This window comes from Entelurus aequoreus, linkage group LG07 (assembly GCF_033978785.1).
Source record: "Entelurus aequoreus isolate RoL-2023_Sb linkage group LG07, RoL_Eaeq_v1.1, whole genome shotgun sequence".
NCBI classification, from domain to species: Eukaryota; Metazoa; Chordata; class Actinopteri; order Syngnathiformes; family Syngnathidae; genus Entelurus; species Entelurus aequoreus.
Genome location: NC_084737.1, coordinates 3575214 through 3601853, shown reverse-complemented (window position 1 = coordinate 3601853; position 26640 = coordinate 3575214). Strand labels below are relative to the sequence as shown.

Here is a 26640-nt window from a genome sequence, read left to right as displayed (position 1 = left end):
TTGGAACTAGTTCCACTGCACTTTCTATCCTGTTCTTACCTTATCTCATCTCATACTGGATGTGTGTTGATGTACGTGTGCGTACACGTGAAAAACATAACAAATACATGAACATAACAATGAACAGAATTGTACTTTTTATATTCAGGGTCCTATGCAATATGTACACATATTCTTAATATAGTGTACATTTTAACTGACCTTTATTTGACTACGTTACTGTGTGTGATACATGGACTAACGTAACGTTTATGTGTGGGTACCTCATGCAACCCTGCTTAAAAAAAATCACCTAACAAAAAGTATGAATAAGGTAACGAACTGCAGTGGACGCAACAGATTGCCGTGTTTGCAATAACGTTATAAGTAGGGCTGCAACTAACGATTAGTTTGATCATCGATTAATCTGTCGATTATTACTTCGATTAATAATCGGATGAAATAGACAAACTACATTTCTATCCTATACAGTATTTTATTGAAAAAAAATCAGCATACTGGCACCATACTTATTTTGATTATTGTTTCTCAGCTGTTTGTAAATGTTGCAGTTTGTAAATAAAGGTTTATTAAAAAAAATAAAATAAAATAAATTAAAAAAAAAATTAAAAAAAAACTGCGCATAGCATAGAGCCAACGATTCGATGACTAATTTTAATCGGCAACTATTTTAATAATCGATGTAATCGATTAGTTGTTGCAGCCCTACTTATAACGTTAGCAGTGAGTTTGCAGCCTCACTGATTGAACTACACAACAAATAAAAGTTACGTTACTTAGCCAATAAACGTTAGCTTACATTCCAAACTTACCCTTCTTTGTGCGACTTCAAATGTGGAACAAAGTTGGAAGTTGTGGCGTCTCCGTCTGTAATCTTTGAACCGCATGTTTGACATACTGTAATCCCTTTTTTGTTGACCGACTCGTAGTTTTTATACCCGAACAAAACTATCTTTGGTATCATTTTTTCTCACTGCCACGTTGATTGACAGCTCTTCTTCCTTGGTTGTCCTGCAATTTGATTGGATGAATGCTGTGGGATGAAAACAACGTGGATCTAATTTGATTGTATGCTGTATTGACAGGCAACACACACGCTGACAGACACACGCTGACAGACACACACGCTGACAGACACACGCGCTGACAGACACGCTGACAGACACACGCGCTGACAGACACACACGCTGACAGACACACACGCTGACAGACACACACGCTGACAGACACACGCGCTGACAGACACGCTGACAGACACACGCTGACAGACACACACGCTGACAGACACACACGCTGACAGACACACGCGCTGACAGACACACTGACAGACACACACGCTTACAGACAGACACGCTGACAGACACACACGCTGACAGACACGCTGACAGACACACGCGCTGACAGACACACACGCTGACAGACACACACGCTGACAGACACACGCGCTGACAGACACGCTGACAGACACGCTGACACACACGCTGACAGACACACGCGCTGACAGACATGCTGACAGACACACACGCTGACAGACACACGCGCTGACAGACACGCTGACAGACACACACGCTGACAGACACACACGCTGACAGACACACGCGCTGACAGACACACGCGCTGACAGACACGCTGACAGACACACACGCTGACAGACACACACGCTGACAGACACACGCGCTGACAGACACGCTGACACACACGCTGACACACGCGCTGACAGACACACGCGCTGACAGACACACGCGCTGACGGACACACGCGCTGACGGACACACGCGCTGACGGACACACACGCTGACAGACACACACGCTGACAGACACACGCGCTGACAGACACACGCGCTGACAGACACACACGCTGACAGACACACACGCTGACAGACGCGCTGACAGACACGCTGACAGACACACACGCTGACAGACACACACGCTGACACACACGCTGACACACACGCTGACAGACACGCTGACAGACACACGCGCTGACAGACACACACGCTGACAGACACGCGCGCTGACAGACACACACGCTGACAGACACACGCGCTGACAGACACGCTGACAGACACACGCGCTGACAGACACACACGCTGACAGACACACACGCTGACAAACACACGCGCTGACAGACACACGCGCTGACAGACACGCTGACAGACACACACGCTGACAGACACACACGCTGACAGACACACACGCTGACAGACACACACGCTGACAGACACACGCGCTGACAGACACGCTGACAGACACACGCGCTGACAGACACACACGCTGACAGACACACACGCTGACAGACACACACGCTGACAGACACACGCGCTGACAGACACGCTGACAGACACACGCGCTGACAGACACACGCGCTGACAGACACACACGCTGACAGACACACGCGCTGACGGACACACGCGCTGACAGACACACGCGCTGACAGACACACACGCTGACAGACACACGCGCTGACGGACACACGCGCTGACGGACACACGCGCTGACAGACACACGCGCTGACAGACACGCTGACAGACATGCTGACAGACACGCTGACAGACACGCTGACAGACACACACGCTGACAGACACACACGCTGACAGACACACGCGCTGACAGACACACGCGCTGACAGACACACGCGCTGACAGACACACACGCTGACAGACACACGCGCTGACGGACACACGCGCTGACGGACACACGCGCTGACAGACACACGCGCTGACAGACACGCTGACAGACATGCTGACAGACACGCTGACAGACACGCTGACAGACACGCTGACAGACACACACGCTGACAGACACACACGCTGACAGACACACGCGCTGACAGACACACGCGCTGACAGACACACGCGCTGACAGACACACACGCTGACAGACACACGCGCTGACAGACACGCTGACAGACACGCTGACACACACGCTGACAGACACACGCGCTGACAGACATGCTGACAGACACACACGCTGACAGACACACGCGCCGACAGACACGCTGACAGACACACACGCTGACAGACACACACGCTGACAGACACACGCGCTGACAGACACACGCGCTGACAGACACGCTGACAGACACACACGCTGACAGACACACACGCTGACAGACACACGCGCTGACAGACACACGCGCTGACAGACACGCTGACACACACGCTGACACACGCGCTGACAGACACACGCGCTGACGGACACACGCGCTGACGGACACACGCGCTGACGGACACACGCGCTGACGGACACACACGCTGACAGACACACACGCTGACAGACACACGCGCTGACAGACACACGCGCTGACAGACACACACGCTGACAGACACACACGCTGACAGACGCGCTGACAGACACGCTGACAGACACACACGCTGACAGACACACACGCTGACACACACGCTGACACACACGCTGACAGACACGCTGACAGACACACGCGCTGACAGACACACACGCTGACAGACACGCGCGCTGACAGACACACACGCTGACAGACACACGCGCTGACAGACACGCTGACAGACACACGCGCTGACAGACACACACGCTGACAGACACACACGCTGACAAACACACGCGCTGACAGACACACGCGCTGACAGACACGCTGACAGACACACACGCTGACAGACACACACGCTGACAGACACACACGCTGACAGACACACACGCTGACAGACACACGCGCTGACAGACACGCTGACAGACACACGCGCTGACAGACACACACGCTGACAGACACACACGCTGACAGACACACACGCTGACAGACACACGCGCTGACAGACACGCTGACAGACACACGCGCTGACAGACACACGCGCTGACAGACACACACGCTGACAGACACACGCGCTGACGGACACACGCGCTGACAGACACACGCGCTGACAGACACACACGCTGACAGACACACGCGCTGACGGACACACGCGCTGACGGACACACGCGCTGACAGACACACGCGCTGACAGACACGCTGACAGACATGCTGACAGACACGCTGACAGACACGCTGACAGACACACACGCTGACAGACACACACGCTGACAGACACACGCGCTGACAGACACACGCGCTGACAGACACACGCGCTGACAGACACACACGCTGACAGACACACGCGCTGACGGACACACGCGCTGACGGACACACGCGCTGACAGACACACGCGCTGACAGACACGCTGACAGACATGCTGACAGACACGCTGACAGACACGCTGACAGACACGCTGACAGACACACACGCTGACAGACACACACGCTGACAGACACACGCGCTGACAGACACACGCGCTGACAGACACACGCGCTGACAGACACACGCGCTGACAGACACACACGCTGACAGACACACGCGCTGACAGACACGCGCTGACAGACACGCGCTGACAGACACACGCGCTGACAGACACGCTGACAGACACGCTGACAGACACACACGCTGACAGACACGCTGACAGACACGCTGACAGACACACACGCTGACAGACACGCTGACAGACACGCTGACAGACACACACGCTGACAGACACGCTGACAGACACACGCGCTGACAGACACACACGCTGACAGACACACACGCTGACAGACACACACGCTGACAGACACGCGCTGACAGACACACGCGCTGACAGACACGCGCTGACAGACACACGCGCTTACAGACACACGCGCTGACAGACACACGCGCTTACAGACACACACGCTGACCGACACACACGCTGACAGACACACACGCTGACAGACACACACGCTGACAGACACACGCGCTGACAGACACACGCGCTGACAGACACACGCGCTGACAGACACACACGCTGACAGACACACACGCTGACAGACACAAGCGCTGACAGACACACGCGCTGACAGACACACGCGCTGACAGACACAAGCGCTGACAGACACACACGCTGACAGACACAAGCGCTGACAGACACACACGCTGACAGACACACACGCTGACAGACACACGCGCTGACAGACACACACGCTGACAGACACACACGCTGACAGACACACACGCTGACAGACACACACGCTGACAGACACACACGCTGACAGACACACACGCTGACAGACACACACGCTGACAGACACACACGCTGACAGACACACACTTGTACACAATGAAAGATACGGAGCGCTCCTGAATAACTTTTTAATCTTTGTGTTTTGGGGAAAGTAGCAAGTCTTGTCAAGTCAAAAGGCTCAAGTCCAAGTGAAGTCACAAGTCATTGACGTTAAAGTCTCTTTACATTTTGTCAAGTCCAGTACAAAGTCATCAAATTCATGACTCGAGTCTGCGGGGTGGAAAGTGTAGGAAAAAAGTAGCGGCTTATTGTTCTGGAAAATGCCGGTAAGTCCGTCAATCAAGTTTCCACTGTACTGTATAATTGCTACATTTGTAATGAGTTGTAGTTTTCTTATCTGGTTAAATAAAGGTTCTAGTTCTTCTATGGCTATCATCACTTTCCCTTACTTCTAACCACTAGGTGAGAAAAGCAACAAAAAAGATGAAGTATTGTGATATCGCTAGACGTGGTATGGCACTTCAGGATGTTTCTGACAAATGGCTGACTTGAGTAACATTTGTGTGCGTGTCATTTTAAACACCTGAAGAAGGTTTTCTAGTGGCCACGTCCTAACAGAGGACTTGGCTTCCCTAGGGGAGCAAATGTTTGTCTTCTACAATCAAACTCCTGCTTACCACACGTTTGCTTCTCCCTGAAGTCGGCGGAGGAATGGCTTCTCTTCCAGCTGCCGTTTGGTACTGCAGCTGCTGCTTTCATGCGGGACGGACCGACGTACGGACCTGCTGGCACACAACACACCATTTTCACACTCTTCTTTACTTTGATACAGCAGTACCACGTTATCACCTCCCACACCACACCACGTCATTTTCACACTCTTCTTTACTTTGATACAGCAGTACCACGTTATCACCTCCCACACCACACCACCATTTTCACACTCTTCTTTACTTTGATACAGCAGTACCACATTATCACCTCCCACACCACACCACCATTTTCACTCGTCTTTACTTTGATACAGCAGTACCACGTTATCACCTCCCACACCACACCACCATTTTCACACTCTTCTTTACTTTGATACAGCAGTACCACGTTATCACCTCCCACACCACACCACCATTTTCACACTCTTCTTTACTTTGATACAGCAGTACCACGTTATCACCTCCCACACCACACCACCATTTTCACTCGTCTTTACTTTGATACAGCAGTACCACATTATCACCTCCCACACCACACCACCATTTTCACACTCTTCTTTACTTTGATACAGCAGTACCACGTTATCACCTCCCACACGACACCACCATTTTCACTCTCTTCTTTACTTTGATACAGCAGTACCACATTATCACCTCCCACACCACACCACCATTTTCACACTCGTCTTTACTTTGATACAGCAGTACCACGTTATCACCTCCCACACCACACCACCATTTTCACACTCTTCTTTACTTTGATACAGCAGTACCACGTTATCACCTCCCACACCACACCACCATTTTCACACTCTTCTTTACTTTGATACAGCAGTACCACGTTATCACCTCCCACACCACACCACCATTTTCACACTCTTCTTTACTTTGATACAGCAGTACCACGTTATCACCTCCCACACCACACCACCAATGGAGATGTGAGTATTGGCTGATATTGAATCGTACACTTGTAGTATTCTGTAGAATGTTAGAACAGGTTGAATGGAGTGAAATGACACTCACCTATTTATTATTAACCACGTGGAACAGACGTATGACTTCTTTAAGTAAAGGGTGCACTTAAGACACAGTCAATGGAATGATGCGGACACGTTTGTTACTCGATTCTTTCTGCCCCTGAGACGTTGTATGTGTAAGTAATATGCAACTGTAATCATCTATACTTGTTTATATTGACAATTGTGCAGTATTGTTGAGCGTACCATGTTTACCTTTTGTACATGCCTTGACTTGTGTGCTAAGTGGTGCATTGTTTTATTATTATTTTATTTGATTTCATTTATCCATTAGTTTGTTCCATTAATAGAGTACTCAGCTAAAACACACTTTGTAGTATCAATGTGTACTTCTATTTACTTTAAAAATAATAATTTTACCTCCTTTACCTTATATTTATCTTATTTTACCTTTTATTTACCTTCCTTTACCTTCTATTTAACTTATTTACTTTATTTTACCTTTTACTTAACATGTTTTACTTTCTTTTAGGTTTTAATTACCTTCTTTAAATTTTTATATATCTTTTGCTTTACCTTCTATTTAACTTGTTTTACCTTGGTTTACATTTTATTTAGATTATTTTACCTTTTATGTCTTCTTTTACCTTATATTTAACTTAACTTTCACCTTTTACTTAACTTGTTTGAAATTATTTTACATTTTAATTACTTATTTTATTTTTATTTATCTTTTCTTTTACCTTCTATTTGACTTGTTGTACCTTGTTTACATTTTATTTAGCCTATTTTACCTTTTATTTGTCTTCTTTTACCTTCTATTTAACTTATTTACTTTCTTTTACCTTTAAATTAACTTGTTTTGCCTTCTTTTATATTTTAATTACTTATTTCAGTTTTTATTTATCTTTTGTTTCACCTACTATTTAACATGTAATTTTTTTTACCCCTTATTTAACTTATTTGACAATTGACCTTTTTTTTTTACATTCTTTTACTTTTCATTTACCTTCTGTTTAACTTTTTATGTACCCTGTTTTACCTTCTATTTAACTTGCTTTACCTTATTTTACATTTTATTGACTTTCAATCAATCAATCAATGTTTATTTATATAGCCCTAAATCACAAGTGTCTCAAAGGGCTGCACAAGCCACAACGACATCCTCGGTACAGAGCCCACATACCTTTTATCTACCTTATTGTACCTTTTATTAAACTTGCTTTAAATGTTATTTACCTAATTTTACCTTGAATTAACCTTCTATTTAACTTTTTAATAAACCTTTTACTTTGAATTTACCTACTTTAACCTTTTATTTACTTATTTACCTTATTTTTGCCTTCTATTGAACTTGTTTTACCTTCTTTTAACTTTTATTTAACTTATTACACCTTTCATTTACCTTGTATTTACTTTTTAAAAAATCATTGTACCTCTTTTACCTTCTATTGAACTTTTACCTAGTTTACATTTTATTTAGCTTATTTGACCTTTTATTTGTTTTCTTTTACCTTCTATTGGACTTATTTACTTTATTTTACCTTATAATTAACTTGTTTTACCTTCTTTTACATTTTAATGACCTTATTTTACTTTTTATTTATTTTTTGTCTTACCTTCTATTTAACTTGTCATTTTTTTTACCCCTTATTTAACTTCTTTTACTTTTTATTTACCTTCTATGTAACTTTTTTTTTATACCCTGTTTTACCTTCTATTTAACTTGCTTTACCTTATTTTGAATTTTATTGACTTTCTTCTACCTTTTATCTACCTTATTGTACCTTTTATTAAACTTGCTTTAAACGTTATTTACCTAATTTTACTTTGAATTAACCTTCTATTTAACTTTTTAATAAACCTTTTACTTTGAATTGACCTACTTTAACCTTTTATTTACTTATTTACCTTCTTTTACCTTATTTTTGCCTTCTATTGAACTTGTTTTACCTTCTTTTAACTTTTATTTAACTTATTATACCTTTCATTTACCTTGTATTTGCGGTACTTTTAAAAACATCATTGTACCTCTTTTACCTTCTATTGAACTTGTTGTACATTGTTGACATTTTATTTAGCTTATTTGACCTTTTATTAGTCTTCTTTTACCTTCTATTGAACTAATTTACTTTATTTTACCTAATAATTAACTTGTTTGACCTTCTTTTACATTTTAATGACCTTATTTTACTTTTTATTTATCTTTTGTCTTAACTTCTATTTAACTTGTAATTTTTTTTACCCCTTATCAAACTTATTTGAGTTCTTATTTCCCTTTTTTTTTTTTTTTTTTTTTTACATTCTTTTACTTTTTATTCACCTTCTATTTAACTTTTTTTTAATCTATCCTGGTTCACCTTCTATTTAACTTGCTTTATCTTATTTTACATTTGATTTACCTTATTGTACCTTTTATTAAACTTGCTTTAAATGCTATTTACCTAATTTTACCTTGAATTTACCTTCTATTTAACTTTTTAATAAACATTTCACTTTTAATTTATCTTCTTGAACCTTTTATTGACTTATTTATTTACCTTATTTTGCCTTCTATTGAACTTGTTTGACCTTCTTTTATACATTCTTTTATTTGATCTATATTTTAGGACTAACACTCATTAAATGATTAATCGATGCCCCAGAAAATAAATCAAAGCTATTTTTCTAATGGACTTATTAAACGTAATGGACTACGACTTGGAGGACATTAACTGGCTGCAGGACTGCTTGTATCCGAGCTTATATCAGAGATTTTACAATGTCCAATATTTGCCGATATCGTACCGATCTCTGATATCAATATGGGATGGGGACACTGCGTACGTGTGGTCAGGATGAAAAGAGAAGTAGACTTGCCTGGCATCCTGTGAGGCACACTTTCCCTGCTCTTCATGGCTCCTCTTGGTGAGATGTAGCGCACCGACGTCTCCTCCAGGTACTTGTCCACAGGATCTGGGCACACTGGCGCACACAAGTCATGTGACAACACTATTTACATTCATGTTAGAAGAGCACGTCCAGGAACTAATGAAGGACAAGATGTCACTACTGCCCTCTGCTGCTTCCTGCCCAGCATTACAGCCGCCGTCTCTACTAGCTACCATCCAACAGTATCATTATGTGCTGATGAAATGATATTTAATACTTTTTACAAACTCAGGGAATTAGCACCTGGACACAGAAGGACTTTAAGAACATAACTTAATTAAATCAGAGCCAATAGTAGTTTTTGCCTGTTTATTTATTTGACACTATTGACTAGAGCTGGGCAAAAAACTAAAAGTATTTGGCCACCTGAAGTGCCATCCCATTCCTAACCCATAGGGTTCAATATGACCTTTTGCAGCTATTACAGCTTCACCTCTTCCGGGAAGGCTGTCCACAAGGTTGCGGAGTGTCTTTATAGCAATTTTCCACCGTTCTTCCAAAAGCGCATTGGTGAGGTCACACACTGATGTGCCTGGCTCTCAGTCTCCGTTCTAATTCCTCCCAGAGGTGTTCTATCGGGTTCAGGTCAGGACTCTGTGCAGGCCAGTCAAGTTCATCCACAGCAGACTCTGTTATCCATGTATTTATGGACCTTGCTTTGTGCACTGGTGCACAGTCATGTTGGAAGAGGAAGGGGCCCGCTCCAAACTGTTCCCACCAGGAACAAGGTTAGAAACAGTCTCCATGACTGAGTGCTTGATTTTATACACCTGTGGCCCGGGCCAAGTGATTAGGACACCCGATTATGATCATTTGGATGGGTGGGCAAATACTTTTGGCAATATAGTGTGTATCGCCATAGACACGTCATCGACATCTATGAAAAATGCGTTCGATAAAACTTTTGTCGGAAGAAAGGTGAAGTATGGAAGCAAGGTTGGTTGCGTGAACAAAGTCACTCGCTCTCTGGCAACCGAGCAACGCAGGAAGTGATCACTGATCAGTGGGCGTGGCACGCTAACAGCCAATCAGGTAACAGTATCAACTATCACGTTTGGTTGCGCCATCTTCTTGTTTGGCGGTTGATTCTTTGCATGGAGTGAGAAGAGGAAGTCAAAATGAAGAAATTGTGGATCCAAGAGGAAAAGTCACCTGGTCATTTTTATGGATGCTTTCCAAGGGACCGTAGTCAGACCAATGTGGTGTGTACATGATGCAAGGCAAGACCGCTAATACCACACCACCTTAGCCGCGCTCACCCTTTAGAGCACAGCTGTAACTTCCTGCCACTAGGAAATAGTTAACAAGTTTCTCTATGTTTACATTTTCACACTTTGCACTATTTTCTTACACTTGATGAAGCATTTCTTACATATTCCTGATTTTGGCACCTTTATTTTAAGAGCTTATTATTAAGTGTTCAATGCAGTGTTTCCCACACATTCATTTATTTGTGGCGGCCCGCCACGAAATAATTAAAAATATTTTATTTTATTTTTGTCCTGTCCAGCTTCTCAGGCAAATCATATAGTAGATGTAGATGCCCATATAGGCTGTTCACATTTACTTTACAAAAGAGAAGTGTAGGATACTTCTCTTGTTGCCTTATTTGTATTTGACCACTACTGTTTTCTGTTTATTTGTTACTGACTGTGGCAGGACACCTGTTTCACTTTATGTTGCTGGTAAATAATATGCTTGTAGTAGTAGGCTAAAGTTAAATTATTTAGTATGCACTAATTAAAGGGGCAGAGCTTTAAGAGACATTTTAGCTTTTATATTTTATAAGATATATTTTTTGTAAGAACCACAATTAATAAATATATTTCAGTGAATAACTTATTGTTCAAATCTGTATATAAATATGTACATAAAGTGTTGTAATTATATTGTAAAATGGATGGATGGATGGATGGACGTTTAAAACAAAACTGTTATTATTAATTAGTAAGTATACATTTTTTTAGCCTTTTTAGAGAAAATCATATCATTGTAGTAAATTATGCAAATTACTCGATGATGTCATGTTGACCACGCCCATAGCCACGCCCCCACCGCCACAGGTATCTTGGCAGTTTATGGGAAACACTGCAATGTTTACATTGTTTTCCATGCTTGTGTAGACATTTCCTTTCCTTTCTGCCTTAATAGCCACGGGGATCATTTAATTGCATTACATTTTTTTTCCCTCCCGGTCCTTATTTTGGATAAGTCACAAAAATATCAATAATTATCGATACATCGTGATACAGTTTCCAGCCTTATCGCCCGGCCCTAATTACACCGCCATCATGTGTTGTCGTCTGATTAAAATTGTGATCCGATAAATGATCTCACAAGAGAGAGTAACCAGATATTAACAGGAAATTATCAAGTCGATTAATAATAGTTTTGAGGAAAAAAATACAACTGGAAATGATGCAATGTTAGCACAAACTTCAGCAGCCAAATTAGGAGTTTTTGTTTTGAAATGGTTCTATATGAACAAATAATATGGGAGGCTGCAATATGTATTGCAATATAGATTTTAGACTAACGTATTTTTCGGGCTATAAGGCGCACTTAAAATCCTTTCATTTTCACAAAAATTGACAGTGCGCCTTATAACCTGGTGGGCCGAATGTACGGAATCATTCTGGTTGTGCTAACAGACCTCGAATACATTTTATTTGGTACATAGTGTAATGATAAAATGGCAGCGAAACATAAGAGATATGTGTATATGACGCCAGTAAACAACACCAAAACTTTAAAATGTTCCATTGAAAAAAAAGAACATTACACACGGCACTCAAACATCTTATTAGTACAACTTTGAAGCCGCACCGCTTGATGGATTGTCGGCCCATTACGGCTACCGTAGTCAGAGATACCAGTATTACTATGGTGTGTGTATAAGGACCACACAATGGCACCCATTAGCAGACATATCTGGTGTTTTGTTTCACAATATTATGCAAAACTAACTTTTCTTACCTTCTGGTGCCTGCTGATGTGTATTTGGGATCTGCATAAGTCCTGAAAATTTGTGCACTGTAGTCCGTGCTGATACCGTAGTGGATAAGCTTCTTCTTTTTCTCTATCCTCTTGTTATGTGACATTCATCCTCCGCTGTTGCCATTTCTAATATAAACTTAGTAGCGTAAAGTTCTCACTTATATCTCGCTATGGAAGCGCTAAAAACATACCGGTGTGGTGAGTTTACATTATTCACCCAAGGAACTTTAGTTATTAGAGAGTTCCGGTCGGACGGTTTTTCACGGGACACATTTCCTGTGTTGTTGTTGCACTAGTGAGCCACGGATGAGGAGATGCTGCTCCGTTATTGATTGAAGTAAAGTCTGAATGTCATTAAAACAGTTAGCGCCATCTTTTGACACTTCTTCCACTCCCGTCCTTGCACGCTACACCGCTACAACAAAGATGACGGGGAGAAGACGCTGTCGAAGTGGAGGCACGTAAATAAGGCCGCCCACAAAACGGTGCATCCTGAAGCGACTGTCAGAAAGCGACTTGAAGATGTGTAAAACATCATCTATGCAACATTTTGAGCAAAGAACCACCATTACATGTTATGTAGACCACAAGGAAGTCTTTTACTTTTAGAAAAAAATCATAATATGACTCCTTTAACCTGCTCAGTGGCCTAGTGGTTAGAGTTTCCGCCCTGAGATGGGTAGGTCGTGAGTTCAAACCCCGGCCGAGTCATACCAAAGACTATAAAAATGGGAGCCATTACCTCCCTGCTTGGCACTCAGCATCAAGGCTTGGAATTGGAGGTTAAATCACCAAAAATGATTCCCGGGCGCGGCCACCGTTGCCACCCACTGCTCCCCTCACCTCCCGGGGGGTGGACAAGGGGATGGGTTCAAATGCAGAGGAAACATTTCACCACACCTAGTGTGTGTGTGTGTGACAATCATTGCTACTTTAACTTAATGCGCCTTATAATCCGGTGCGCCTTTTGTATGAAAATAGACCCGCTCATCGGCAGTGCGCCTTATAATCTGGTGTGCCCTATGCTCCAGAAAATACGGTAGATACCGTAATTTCCGGACTATAAGCCGCTACTTTTTCCCCTCGTTCTGGTCCCTGCGGCTTATACAAGGGTGCGGCTTATATACGGCCTGTTCTTCTCCGACACCGACGAAGAGGATTTCGGTGGTTTTAGTACGCAGGAGGAAGACGATGACACAATGATTAAAGACTGACTTTTCATATACCGGTAGTAGGCTGGTTATTTTGATAACGTACAGGCGAGCACTTTGTATTACTTTGCAGCGTTGTATTATTTGTACTCTGCACGAATGCTGTTCGCCATGTCAAAGATGTGAAAGTTTGATTGAATGATTGAAAGATTTATTTTTAATAAATGGGACGCTTTGCGTTCCCAAACAGTCATCTCTGTCCCGACAATCCCCTCCGTGGTAGCAGGAACCCCTATATACTACGCTAATTACACATCAAAACCCTGCGGCTTATAGTCGGGTGCGGCTTATATATGGATCAATCTGTATTTTCCCCTAAATTTAGCTGGTGCGGCTTATAGTCAGGTGCGCCTTATAGTCCGGAAATTACGGTATACATTCAAGAGAATTGGATGTGTACAAACTAGGGGTGTAACGGTACGTGCATTTGTATTGAACCGTTTCGGTACGGGGGTTCCGGTTCGGTTCGGAGGTGTACCGAACGAGTTTCCACACGTACATATTAAGTAGCGTAACGCACGTTGTGTAAACAATGCACACCGAGGCGCAACACACAGCATGCTAACAACGACCGGGCTACGATAGACTGACCATACGTCCTCTTTTGCGGAGCTGTCAGGGCGGAGTTTCTTAAATACCTCAAATGTCCGGCATTTTGAGTTAGGGTTGCGTGTGTTTTCAATCAGGCATGTGATTTGACCACAATGAAAAAGACTGAAAAAACTTCCGTAGGGGCTGGGGGACGAAGGCCCCCAGCCAGGTCCAGATCCTGGTTTTTCACCAATTTAACATGCTAAAATTAACAAAGACAGCACCATTTGAAGAAAATATTTTAGTGTTTAAAGACATGAAAACATCATTAATAGAACATACATAACCCAATGATCCTAATGAATGACTGTATATGGTTCAGTCCCAACAGTATTTAGTCACTAATATTTACATCTTGTGTTCATTTCACATCCACAGGTGTCACATTGATCAGTGATATTATCTACACTTTATTTACAGTTTTACCACATTACTTTAGTTCATGTAATGTAAACATTTCATTCTTTTCGCCAAAATAGGATATACATTTATGAAAATAATTAAACATGTGTAGTATTGTTTACTCATATTTGAAAATAGGAAATAATAATAATGTGAGGACACTGACATATTGCATGAAACAAGTGTGAAAATATTGACCTTCAAGATTGTTACACCACTGACAATAGTTTCAAGAGACTACATAAGAATTTAATATTACAAAATTGTATTATTTGCAAATTTATTTCAAATAAATTGTTAACTGGATTCAATAATGCGACTCTTTGAATTTCTGTAATTTCATAATATATTTTTACGTGGCTTTTTATTTTTTAGAAAAACCCATTTATATTTCGCTAAGCAATAATTGGTTCATATTTAAAACAAACATGTGTATTTCGCAAGCAAATATATTTTTTAGCTTACCTCATTATTAACAACCCTGTCTGCAACTGAAGTGGGTTGTGTGGGTGGATCTTTCCTCTCCATGTCACTTTCGGTTGACATCCAAAAGTACCAGCTAGTGAAAAGTTGGTTTTCCTTGCTTCAAGTTGTTTCATATGTTTTTGGCGTTCCGCATGTACTTCCAAAGCCTTGAAACCTCGTGATCCATAGTCAATATTATCATGACACCACGTGCACAAAACCTTTCCGGGACGATCGATTTTCCGAATAAAATCAAAGAACAAAGTCGTAACTTCCTTCTCCCCAACAGTATCAGTGATTTCCCTTTCCATCCAGTCCCGTCGAAACTTATTTTTGACATGTTTATCAATTTCTTTTACTCGTAAAGCGTCCTTTCTCTCGAGAACCGACATTGTTTACATATGGAAAATGGCGGTAATAACCATTATGAATGATGACGTTAACGTCATCATTCATAACAGATGTCCTGATTGGTCACAAGGAACAAATCGACCAATCAACTACGGCGTAATGTAAACTACGTCTCGAATCTTGATTTAGGGTCGGAAAAAAAACGGAAAAACGGGAGATCATCCCCCCCCCCCCCGAGATTAAAAAACACGGAATTCCGACTTTAGACGGAAAAATCACATGCCTGTTCAATGTACGTTCAGGGTTAAGAAGGGGTTAAAAACAAAACAAACAGCAGCATTGGTGAGGGAGGGACAGAGAGAGAGAGAGAGAGAGAGAGAGAGAGAGAGAGTTATGATAAACGTGCATGCGTCGCCAGGCTCTGCTTTTTATCCATAGATTTATCACATTTTATTTGTTATTATCTATAGCAGGGGTGTCAAAAGTGTGCCCCCGGAGGCCATTTGCGGCCCACAGCTAATGTTTTAAAGGCCCACGACACATTCTGAAAATACTATTAAAATAAACAAAAACATAACAAAAGTGAAATAAAAAAGCTTAAAGGTGAAATGTAATTTAGAAAAAGTTGCAATGTTGACTAAAAAGAAAGCTGTTTTTTATTTCTTTCAAACTGTCATTGCTCAAAACATAATATTGAATCAAAATCAATGTTATTATGAATTATTGATAATAACATTACTTCACATCAAATATTACACTAAGAAAAATATTTTTGGTGGAAGATTTTGCAAATTTGGTCAATAACCAAAACATTTACATATTGTTGTTTTCTTACTGTACCGAAAATGAACCGATCCGTGACCTCTAAACCGAGGTACGTACCGAACCAAATTTTTGTGTTTGATTGATTGATTGAGACTTAATTAGTAGGTTGCACAGTGAAGTACATATTCCGTACAATTGACCACTAAATGGTAAAACCCGAATAAGTTTTTCAACTTGTTTAAGTCGGGGTCCACTTAAATTGATTCATGATACAGATATATACTATCATATATATACTATCATCATAATACAGTCATCACACAAGATAATCACATTGAATTATTTACAATCAGGGGTGTGGAGGGGGGGGGGGGATATGGACATCAAGTAGTGGACATGGAGAGAGAGAGAGAGAGAGAGAGAGAGAGAGAGAGAGATCAGAAGGCATAAGAAAAAGTATCTGCATTTGATTGTTTACATTTAATTATTAGCAATCCGGGGAGGGTGTTAGTTTAGGGTTGTAACTGCCTGGAGGTGAACTTTTATTGCGGTTTTCAAGGAGGATAGAGATGCCCTTTCTTTTATACCTGTTGGGAGCGCATTAGGGATGTTAACAATTAATCGATTTTCGATTAATTGCCGTTAAGAAATTACCCGATTAAAATTAACGATTTCAATTAATTGACAATTCCGTTCTGTCACGGTCGGTGCGGTGGTTTTCTGTGTGAAGGTAATGCTGAGTTTATACCTCGCTAGTCCACACGAGGGAGTTGTTGCTTATTGTACTTTTTCCAAGCAGCAACACCATCACGTGACCAGCCCTACATGTCCGCTGTACACATGAGAGTCCACATGCGAGAGAAGAAAAACAAACATGAAGCGACGCAAGAGAAGTGCTGTGTGGGAACATTTCACCCTAAAAGAGGACGATGCAACGTGCAAAATATGTAAGGCTGTTTTGAAGTACAACAATTCAACCAGTTCGTTAAATTACCACCTAAAAAGTTTACATGCCGCTGTGCTTGGAGGAGAGAGTGGAGGCGGAGCACGGCCAGGCCAGCCCTCCGTCGCCGAAGCGTTTTCCAAAAGAAAAGCGGTGTGTGATGACGCACGGGCAGAGGGCATCACCCAGAGGATTTGCAACATGGTTGAAAAGGATATGCTGCCTATAAGCATTGTGGATGGCAAGGGGTTTCGTGAGTTGATGAACTATTGTGAGCCAGACTACCAAATCCCTTCTCGAGAAACAATAACAACCCGCATGAATAAGCAATTGTACCCATGGGCCATGTTACATGTATGAGGCAGAGAGCCTTCTCTAAAATGTGACTTTTCCCTTTGTTAAAATTTCAATTGTCCACCTGCCTGATGATCTAAATATTAAGTTGATTGTTGTAGCCAGGGTTGGCTAAACTTGGCTTGCTTAATATTTTACTATCACGATCACCATTGTCTTTCAGGAATGTTTACTTGAAGTTGTTGTCAGCCTGTTTCAAGCTGACTGATTATTACATTAATGTTTACACTAATAGTTTGTGAGAGACAAACTAAGATGGGCATAGTGCATGCACTTTATTTTATTTTATGCAGTGACATGTTTTTCATTCAGTTCTTCTGTCAGCCTCACTTGAGCCCAAATGTTAAGTTGAATCAATGACTGTTCTTCTGCAGCAGGCTTAGGTTTACTTATTTTGCTGTTACTTACAATTTCAGGGATGTCTGCCTTATATTTTTTCAAGTTGACTGTCATATAGGCACTTTTCCCAGTTCAAGAGGGATTCAATTAATGTTGCAGCTTGCAGGCTGCTAGCCTTCTAATAGTTTGTGAGACAGACTAAGATGTGCATTGTGCATGTTGTGCACTTGATGTTACTTTATTTTTCTTGTCTTTACAGTAGTGAGTGAGTGACATGTTTTTTCACTTCAGTTCTTGTCAGCCTCACCTGAGTCCAAAGGTGAAGTTCTGCAGCAGACTGCAACAGCCAACAGGCTTACTTATTTGCTGCCTGCTGTTACAATTTTCAGGGATGTCTTCCTTGTATTTTTTCAAGTTGACAGATAGGCATTAGGCACCTTTCCCAGTTCAAGAGGGATTATATAAAATAAAGCTAGCTATTATGGCTGCTGCCACTACCAAGTCTTGCATGTGTGACAAGACTAAAGTGCACTTTATATTATATTCCTCATGTTACAAAGATGACTTACTTTTGTATCAAATAAACATTTGATTAGGGAATACAATGTCCTTTGTATTTTATACCAGCAAAATTTTGATTTTGATTTTGTACCTTATTGAGGGGAAATCTCAGATGGGGGGAAAACGCCGCTTTATCAACTAATCGATGATCGATCGATAAGGTTATCAACTATCAATTAATGAAATAATCGATAATTTGCATCCCTAGAGCGCATACCACATTGATGTGGCATAGAAAGAGAATGAGTTAAGACCTTTGTTAGTTCGGAATCTGGGTTTAACGTGGTACCGTTACACCCCTAGTACAAACCCTGTTTTTTGAGTTAAAGTTAAAAGTTAAAGTAGCAATGATTGTCACACACACACTAGGTGTGGTGAAATGTGTCCTCTGCATTTGACCCATCCCCTTGATCACCCCCTGGGAGGTGAGGGGAGCAGTGAGCAGCAGCGGTGGTCGCACCCGGGAATCATTTTTTGGTGATTTAACCCCCAATTCCAAGCCTTGATGCTGAGTGCCAAGCAGGGAGGTAATGGCTCCCATTTTTATAGTCTTTGGTATGACTCGGCCGGGGTTTGAACTCACGACCTACCCATCTCAGGGCGGACACTCTAACCCAGGGGTCACCAACGCGGTGCCCGCGGGCACCAGGTCGTCCGTAAGGACCAGATGAGTAGCCCGCTGGCCTGTTCTAAAAATAGCTCACATAGCAGCACTTACCAGTGAGCTGCCTCTATTTTTTAAATGTTATTTATTTACTAGCAAGCTGGTCTCGCTTTGCCCGACATTTTTAATTCTAAGAGAGACAAAACTCAAATAGAATTTGAAAATCCAAAAAAATATTTTAAAGACTTGGTCTTCACTTGTTTAAATAAATTCATTATTTTTTTACTTTGCTTCTTATAACTTTCAGAAAGACAATTTTAGAGAAAAAATACAACCTTAAAAATGATTTTAGGATTTTTAAACACATATACCTTTTAATTTCCTTCCTCTTCTTTCCTGACAATTTCAATCAATGTTCAAGTAAATTTATTTTTTTTATTGTAAAGAATAATAAATACATTTTAATTTAATTCTTCATTTTAGCTTCTGTTTTTTCGACGAAGAATATTTGTGAAATATTTCTTCAAACTTATGATTAAAATTCAAAAAAAATATTCTGGCAAATCTAGAAAATCTGTAGAATCAAATTTAAATCTTATTTCAAAGTCTTTTGAATTTCTTTGAAAATTTTTGCTCTGGAAAATCTAGAAGAAATAATTATTTGTCTTTGTTAGAAATATAGCTTGGTCCAATTTGTTATATATTCTAACAAAGTGCAGATTGGATTTTAACCTATTTAAAACATGTCATCAAAATTCTAAAATTAATCTTAATCAGGAAAAAATACTAATGACGTTCCATAAATTATTTTTTTAATTTTTTCAAAAAGATTCGAATTAGCTCGTTTTTCTCTTCTTTTTTTCCCTTGAATTTTGAATTTTAGAGAGTCGAAATTGAAGATAAACTATGTTTCAAAATTTAATTGTCATTTTTTTCCGTGTTTTCTCCTCTTTTAAACCATTCAATTAAGTGTAAATATCATGAATTATTAATAATAACATAGAGTTAAAGGTAAATTGAGCAAATTGGCTATTTCTGGCAATTTATTGAAGTGTGTATCAAACTGGTAGCCCTTCGCATTAATCACTACCCAAGAAGTAGCTCTTGCTTTCAAAAAGGTTGCTGACCCCTGCTCTAACCACTAGGCCACTGAGTATGAGGGGAAGAACAGCCAATCACGTAGCTAATCAGCAGTCAGTAAACAATAGCCAATAAGTGGCAGATCCAATAAAGCTCACCTGATCCTCCTTGGATCCGGTCCTAACCATATTATCCAACATGACTCGATAAGTTGTATAAATATGCGTGTGCCCAAGAGAAAAAGGTGCAGTTTGCAGGATTTGCAGACAGTAGGAGGAGGAAACTCACCAGCCTGCCGTCTCTTCAGCGTGACATAAGGCAACAGGTCATGGCGAGTGATAATCCTCAGGAGCTGGAGCACGTGTTGAAAGTTGGTCTCGTCGCAGCGACCCTGGCGCTCCAAGGCCAACAAGAAATCCCTCCCGCTCCTGATGCCGCCGCGCTCGTACTCGTCGATCACGTCCACGAACAAAAAAGACAGCACCCGAACGTCCCGGTGCGTGAGCTGGGCCCCGACTATGTCGAACATGCGGTGCAGGGAGTTCAAACCGTGCGACTTGTCCACCGCCTCCTCGGGCCAGGGCTCGAAGCTCCTGGACCCTCTGGATATGCTGGAGTTGACAAAGCAGGCGGAGACGCCGCCGGTCGGGGAGCATCCCGGCCGGCGCGGGAGAGCTCGGTTGTCCGTGCGGCCGGCGGTGGCGCCGGCGCTGTGGTTGGAGTCCAGCGGGTGGGCCTGAATCTGAGGCCGGGCGTGATGCGCCGAGTCGTTGTTGTGATGAAGGCCCCCGCCGTGGAGTTGAGGCTGCTGCGAGGTCATCTCAGGGGCCAAAACGGGACTCGGCAGTTGTCAAAAACGCCAACTCCTGCTCCACGTAACAAGCTAGGAAGAGTGGCACACAATTATCTTAGAGCAGTGTTTTTCAACCTTTTTGGAGCCAAGGCACATGTTTTGCGGAGGCACACCACCAGCAGACATCCTTCAAAAATGAAACTCAGTTGACAGTAAAAAGTCGTTGTTGGATATGACATTAAAGCATAACCAAGCATGCATCACTATAGCTCTTGTCTCAAAGTAGGTGTACTGTCACCACCTGTCACATCACACCCTGACTTATTTGGACTTTTTTGCTGTTTTCCTGTGTGTAGTGTTTTACTTCTTGTCTTGCGCTCCTATTTTGGTGGCTTTTCAACATAAATACATTTCCCCCGAAAATGCGACTTATATATGTTTTTTTCCTTCTTTATTATGCATTTTCTGCCGGTGCAATTTATACTCCGGAGTGATTTATAATCCGAAAAATACGGTGTATATATATATATATAAATAAATGTATGTGTATGTACGTGTATATGCACACATACATGTGTATATGTATGTATATATGTGTATGTATATGTATGTGTATATATATATATGTATGTATGTATATGTATGTGTATATATGTATATGTATGTATGTGTATATGTATATATATATATATGTATGTGTATATATATATATATATATATATATATATATATATATATAGGTATGTATGTATGTGTATATGTATATATATATGTATGTGTATATGTATATATATATGTATGTGTATATATATATATGTATGTGTGTATATATATATATATATATATATATATATATATATATATATATATATATATATGCATGTATGTATGTGTATATATATATATGTATGTATATATGTGTATATATCTATATACATATTTGTATGTATATATATATATATATATATATATATATATATATATATATATATATATATATATATATATATATATATATAAGTGTGTAGGTATATGTATATATGTGCATATGTATGGATATATGCATGTGTGTGGATAATATACAGATACATATCTTCTTTTTTACTATTTATATAACTAAATTATTGTGTATGCACCTTAGGGGATCTGCTCCAATTTCGTAGTTCTTTGAACCTGTTCACTGTAATAATGACAATAAAACTCTATTCTATTCTAATAACGTTAAATATGGAAACGTGCTGCTAATAAACGATATCGTGACAATGAACAATAGTTGGTTGATTTTAAACAACATATCCGGTTACTGTCCACACTGAAAAAAAGATGATTTGCAGTGTAAAAACAATGAAAATGTGCAATATTCGCCAGGATGGTGACTTGCGTGCTGGTTAGTTGCAGAGTCCAGCTAACGTAAAGCGCGCCGTCGCTGCACAGCTAAACCAAGCGATGTTCCACGTAAAGTAGCGAACCAGAATTAGTTGACTTTGACTTTTCAACGAAACATTTATATATGACATTGTTTGCATTCCGCGAGGAGTTCTCCTCACACCGTGCAGACACCGACACGGCTAACGCTAAACTAGCTCGACGCGTCACTGCGAGGCTTCTTCGTGGACACAGAAACGCGTTTTTCATTTACCACACAATGATGGATGAATATAAACGTAACAAGACTCTTACTTGGTGGTACGGCGCCTATTTAGCAGGAGTTGGGCTGGTTTTGCTGCCTTTTAGGCCCTTAAGCAGACACCACCTGGACTTTAAGATAAAATGAAAGTACTTCCTGTTTACAGTAGCGTTCATTTCCGCCCTGGCCTTCAAAGTTCTTCATCCGCAAGCTCCGCCTCTTTCTTTTGAATAATACAACTTTATTGACAGTGACAAAACAATAAGCCTAAACGCGACAACATTTTATGAATCAAAACTTGAAATATTTAAAGGGTTTACTGGCTTACTAAGATGTGAAAAAAGTACTTCCTGTTTACAGTATCGTTCATTTCCGCCCTAGCCTTCAAAGTTCTTTATCCTCAAGCTCCGCCTCTTTCTTTTTAATAATACAACTTTATTGAATAGTGACAAAACAATACGCCTAAACGTGACAACATTTTATGATTCAAAATCAAAACTTGAAATATTTCAAATGTTTACTGGCTTACTAAAATTGGAAAAAAAAGAACTTCCTGTTTACAGTATCGTTCATTTCCGCCCTGGCCTTCAAAGTTCTTCATCCTCAAGCTCCGCCTCTTTCTTTTTGAATAATACAACTTAATTGACAGTGACAAAACAATACGCCGAAACACAACAACATTTTATGATTCAAAATAATGTTTTTAAATATTTAAAGTGTTAACTGGCTTACTAAGATGTGAAAAAAAATGTACTTCCTGTTTACAGTAGCACTCATTTCCGCCCTGGCCTTTTGCGTTCTTCGTCCTCAAGCTCCGCCTCTTTTATGAATGATACAACTTTATTGAAAGGGACAAAACCAATACACACGAAGATTTTATGAATTAAAATAAACAGTTGCAATATCTAAAGCCTTGGTTTCTTTACCAGTATATGTAAAAAAAAAAACATGATTAAGAACATATGAAGACATTTTTTAACTCACTCCTCGGAATCAATTGGCGACCGGCAATTGGTTTACAGGCAGACTGCTGCCTCCTAGTGGACTAGATAGGTTTTTCAAGAGGGAAAAAACAAAAAACTGATCATTATTATTGTTGAAATTATTTATTAATATTATCAATACCAGCACTAATAATCTTTATTTTTATATTTTCGCTGTAGTTTTCAGGTAACTAATAAGACTGTCAAATACCACATATGCAAATTGTTATTGGTTCCTGATGTTCTTTGAGGACTGCATGGCACTAACTAGCTTGGAAAAAAATAGTATTCATTAAACAATAGCATAATAGGCAAAATAAAAAGTACATTTGGTTATTTCTTAAATAAAGCAATTGTATTTGAATCTTTTACAGTTTAAAAAGAGTCATGCTACACTGTCGCAGGGCAATGAGTATCCTTCCACTGACAACAGGGCTAAATGTAGACGCTTGACCTCTGACTTTGTTGCAAATGACTATGTGGTCCGTCATGTACAGCATTAGCACTACAAGAGTGATTATATTACACTGTCGGCCCCCACGCACAACTACCTGTGCATCCCCTGCACTGTTAGAGGACTACTATTTACAGTCAAGGACTTAATGTGTTTAAAATAGCTCTATCTGTGAATCTATTTTCATGCAAGCAATTGGATATACACATATGCATATACACACACACACACACACACACACACACACATATATATATATATATATATATATATATATATATATATATATATATATATATATATATATATATATATATATATATATATATATATATATATATATATATATATATATATATATATATATATATATAACCATACAGAACGGCATAACAGATGTATTATGTAAAAAAATAATAATACAAAATTGCCCTTATCTTGTTCAGGGTCATGATGGGGGAGTTGGGGGTCTATCCCAGCTGACACAGGAAGCTCAACAAGAGTTGTGGTTGCTTTAGAAAATACCGCCATCTAGTGGTTGGGTAGAGAAATGCACATCGTGATGTAGAGCGCCAGTCTTCCCCCGTTAGTTGGTTGCAGGCCCAAAGTAGGAATTCTTGTATACAAGTCAAATACTTTCCCAGTAAAAATGTACATGGTTGAATATAAAACGGGTCAATTTGAAAACGTCGGCGGGCCGCACTTGACCCAGCGGGTCAATATAAATATTCCATAGGTGTGAACACCGACGGTTGGTCGTGACGTCTACATGCGTCCTGTCAGTCCTCAGTCTTGTTTAATATGTTATTAAATGTTATTATAAAAATGACTAAAACCATAAACAGAAATATTAATTGTTTCAGGCTCTGGGGACAGGCCACAACATGTGTAGTGAAGCCCCTGTTGTCATTATATAAACAAAAACTAAAAATATTTGACCAAAGACCAATGAAGCATCATCACTGCCATATTACCCAAAAATATAACATGATGAGTTTGGATCATTTTATACATTTCTCATTTTTTAAAGCTATTTTGAAGTAATGGATTAGCCCCTGGTGCGATGTGTAAATAAATACAAAGGTACAGTAGTGAGGGTGTAGTCGGTGGGAGCTGTAGAGTGAAAAGGTGGCTGACCACTCAGTGAAGGCCTCACGTCTGTGGAACTCTTTGCCACTGGAGTTCAAGTCACAGCGGGACATGACATTTTTCTCCACAAAACTGAAAAAGTGGCTTAAGGAAAATCAGAACTGTGAGCACTAGAACTGGGTGTAGTATGCAATTATTTTTGATGTATTTTTATTTTGTACTTGTCTTAATCCTTTTGTTGTGTTTTTCCACTTTTCTCAACTTTTCTTTAAAAGCCTAACCAGGGACAGGGGTTGCAAGTTAGCCTGTGGCTAGAAGTCTTATGTACTTGCAATGTTTCATCGTACTGTCCCGAAATAAATGAATAAATAAATAAAGTTGTCAGTTTTAAGCACCAAACTATCTATTAAACAGAACAAGAAGCAAGGAATCAAGCAGAGGCAGAGTTAAATTTTGCTAATGTGGAGAACGCATGGAGCTGCACACTCAGTTACAGTCTCACCCTACGCTCTGAGGAACAGTCCCCGCGCTCCTCTATTTATTCAGTTCTGGAGTTCCCTAGTTACATGGCTGAGGCTGCTTCTAAAGGGAGGGGTCACACATTATGTGAGCAGCTCAGTACGCACAATACGTGATTATTCCGAACGGAAATGTGCTGGGGGCCTTGTGATTGTGCCCTGTCTCTGCTTTGTCTGCCTGCTGTCGCCTTATCTTCGTTGAGGTGCTGATCCATCCTTGGTTGTTTAGCAGGCTGAAAGACAGAAACATCTGCGGCGAGGCCACTCCTAACTTGCAGTGGAAGATAACAAGTTGTGTGCCCTTGCACGAAAAGAAAAGTACAGCTTGAGCACAATAGATAATAACTAGAGCAACGGCCTTTAAGCATAAGAGTTGTGTGATAACTTATATATAATTATTCTAACAAAAGTCAGCTGGGATAGGCTCCAGGGGTGGAAAGTTTCCGGTAAATTTCCGGAAACTTTCCGGGAATTTACCACGGGAAGTTAGGAAATTTTGACAATTTTTGGATTATTCAAAGTTGGCCAGCGTCCATCTTATTGTGTAGAATAAGATGAGAAGCTTGTAAAAGACTAATGCAATGCCACACACAGATATAAATAGTCAGCTAAACACAGACCCGGCCCTAACCAATCTGGCGCCCTAGGCAAGATTTTAGGTGGCGCCCCCCCACATCGGCAGTGAAGTGTATATACTCACAAGAAACCGAATAGCTTTGTCTTTGACCTTTTTTTTTACTTAAAGAAAGCAAATTAAAAATCAGAATAGTTAAGATTAAAAAAAATATGGATAAATAAATGAATACAAAAAATAAAAAATTAATATATGAAATACAATATTTTTTACA

At 40.7% G+C, this 26640-nt stretch overlaps 1 protein-coding gene across 1 annotated transcript in view; it reads right to left on the bottom strand.

The window, feature by feature from the left end:
- The window catches only part of dedd (death effector domain containing), a 28352-nt gene extending 5396 nt beyond the window's left edge, over positions 1-22956 (bottom strand). Inside the window, exons 1-4 of the mRNA XM_062052384.1 lie at positions 22802-22956; positions 20617-21211; positions 9594-9698; positions 5719-5823 (exon numbers count right to left, since the gene is read on the bottom strand). Coding sequence (XP_061908368.1) covers positions 5719-5823; positions 9594-9698; positions 20617-21148 — 742 coding nt within the window. The 5' untranslated portion in view covers positions 21149-21211; positions 22802-22956. The remainder of the gene's footprint in view (positions 1-5718; positions 5824-9593; positions 9699-20616; positions 21212-22801) is intronic.
- Between the last annotated feature and the right edge of the window lie 3684 nt (positions 22957-26640).